Source organism: Carlito syrichta, unplaced genomic scaffold (assembly GCF_000164805.1).
Source record: "Carlito syrichta isolate Samal-C Ts95f unplaced genomic scaffold, Tarsius_syrichta-2.0.1 Scaffold97166, whole genome shotgun sequence".
NCBI lineage: Eukaryota > Metazoa > Chordata > Mammalia > Primates > Tarsiidae > Carlito > Carlito syrichta.
In genome coordinates this window covers 45,448-46,558 of record NW_007041262.1, presented here as the reverse complement: position 1 = coordinate 46,558, position 1,111 = coordinate 45,448, and the positions used below count along the sequence as shown (strand labels likewise).

General features: G+C 55.4%; 1 protein-coding gene across 1 annotated transcript in view; it reads left to right on the top strand.

Annotated features, from left to right (window-relative positions):
• Window positions 1-359: 359 nt before the first annotated feature.
• Window positions 360-1,111, top strand: part of TBL2 (transducin beta like 2) — a 7,109-nt gene continuing 6,357 nt past the window's right edge. Inside the window, exon 1 of the mRNA XM_008062970.2 lies at window positions 360-529. Within this exon, the coding sequence (XP_008061161.2) occupies window positions 415-529 (115 nt within the window). The 5' untranslated portion in view covers window positions 360-414. The remainder of the gene's footprint in view (window positions 530-1,111) is intronic.

Sequence of the window (1,111 nt, the reverse complement as noted above, 5' to 3'; positions counted from 1 at the left end):
TCGAGGCTGCGGGGGGCCGGATGCGCGCCAGCCCGGGCGACGGAGCGAGACTCCGACTCAAAGAGAGAAAACGGGGCCCAGGACACCCCGGAGGGGTCGGCCCTGCCCTATTCTGCAGTGGGCTGGGTGTCGAGGAAATGGTTACCGGGAAGGCCCAGCGCATGGGGTGGTGTGGGGTCTTGAAGGGTGGTGGTCTGGGAAGAGTTTGTCGAGAAGCCAAGGAAGAAGCATGGTCCTGCCCGTGGCAGTGCTCAGGAAGGCAAGGAGTCCCCCGAAAGGCATTTGGTGTGACTTAAACGTGAGGAGGGGGCTCGTTAGACCAGTCTGGAGAGGTAAGCGGAGGCCAGGTTGGCACGCGGGGCTCAGGAGTTTTCTTCCTGTAGGAAATGGGGAGCATCTGCGGCCATCTAACACATGCCAGCTTTGCAGCTACCCTGGTTAAATAAGGTATTTTATGCAGAAGTGACTGGCACCATTCTCCGGCACAGGGCTCAACACATGCTGACGTCCTCTCGGCCCCGAATTCTTTGTGAGACTCCCTTGAGCCTTTAATGCGTGTGTTTCGTACTCTTGCTTAACACTTTGTGTGTATTATCTCCCCTATTTCTCTCAACTTTAGGAAAACCAAGGCCCAGAGCAAGTAAATAACATCCCCAAGGCCAGGGCCACCAGGTACGGTTGTGCACATGATTCCCTTTGTAGGGATGTCTGGCCACCGGCTCCGCTGGCTGTGCTGTGTACCCACCCAACTATGTCAGCCCGGAGAGTGCACCATTTCTGGTTTGCATTGAAAGACTCTGTGGACTTAAGTCTCCTCAAGGTCGATCAGTGGTAGAGACAGAATCTAAACCCAGGTCTGATTCCAAGGCCTCTGTTTTTGCCCATATCACACTCTTTCTTCCTGAGGACAAGGGCCATATGTGGTTCACCCCGTGCTGTTCCACTAAATGCTTGGCTGGTCATGGCTGATCAGTAAATGCTTGCAAGTGGCCGGAGTCGGTGGCTCAGTCTGTAATCCCAGCAGTTTGGGAGGCCGAGGTGAGTGGATTGTCTGAGCCCGCGGGTTCAAGACCTGCCCGGGCAACTTGGCGAGACCTCATCTCTACAATAA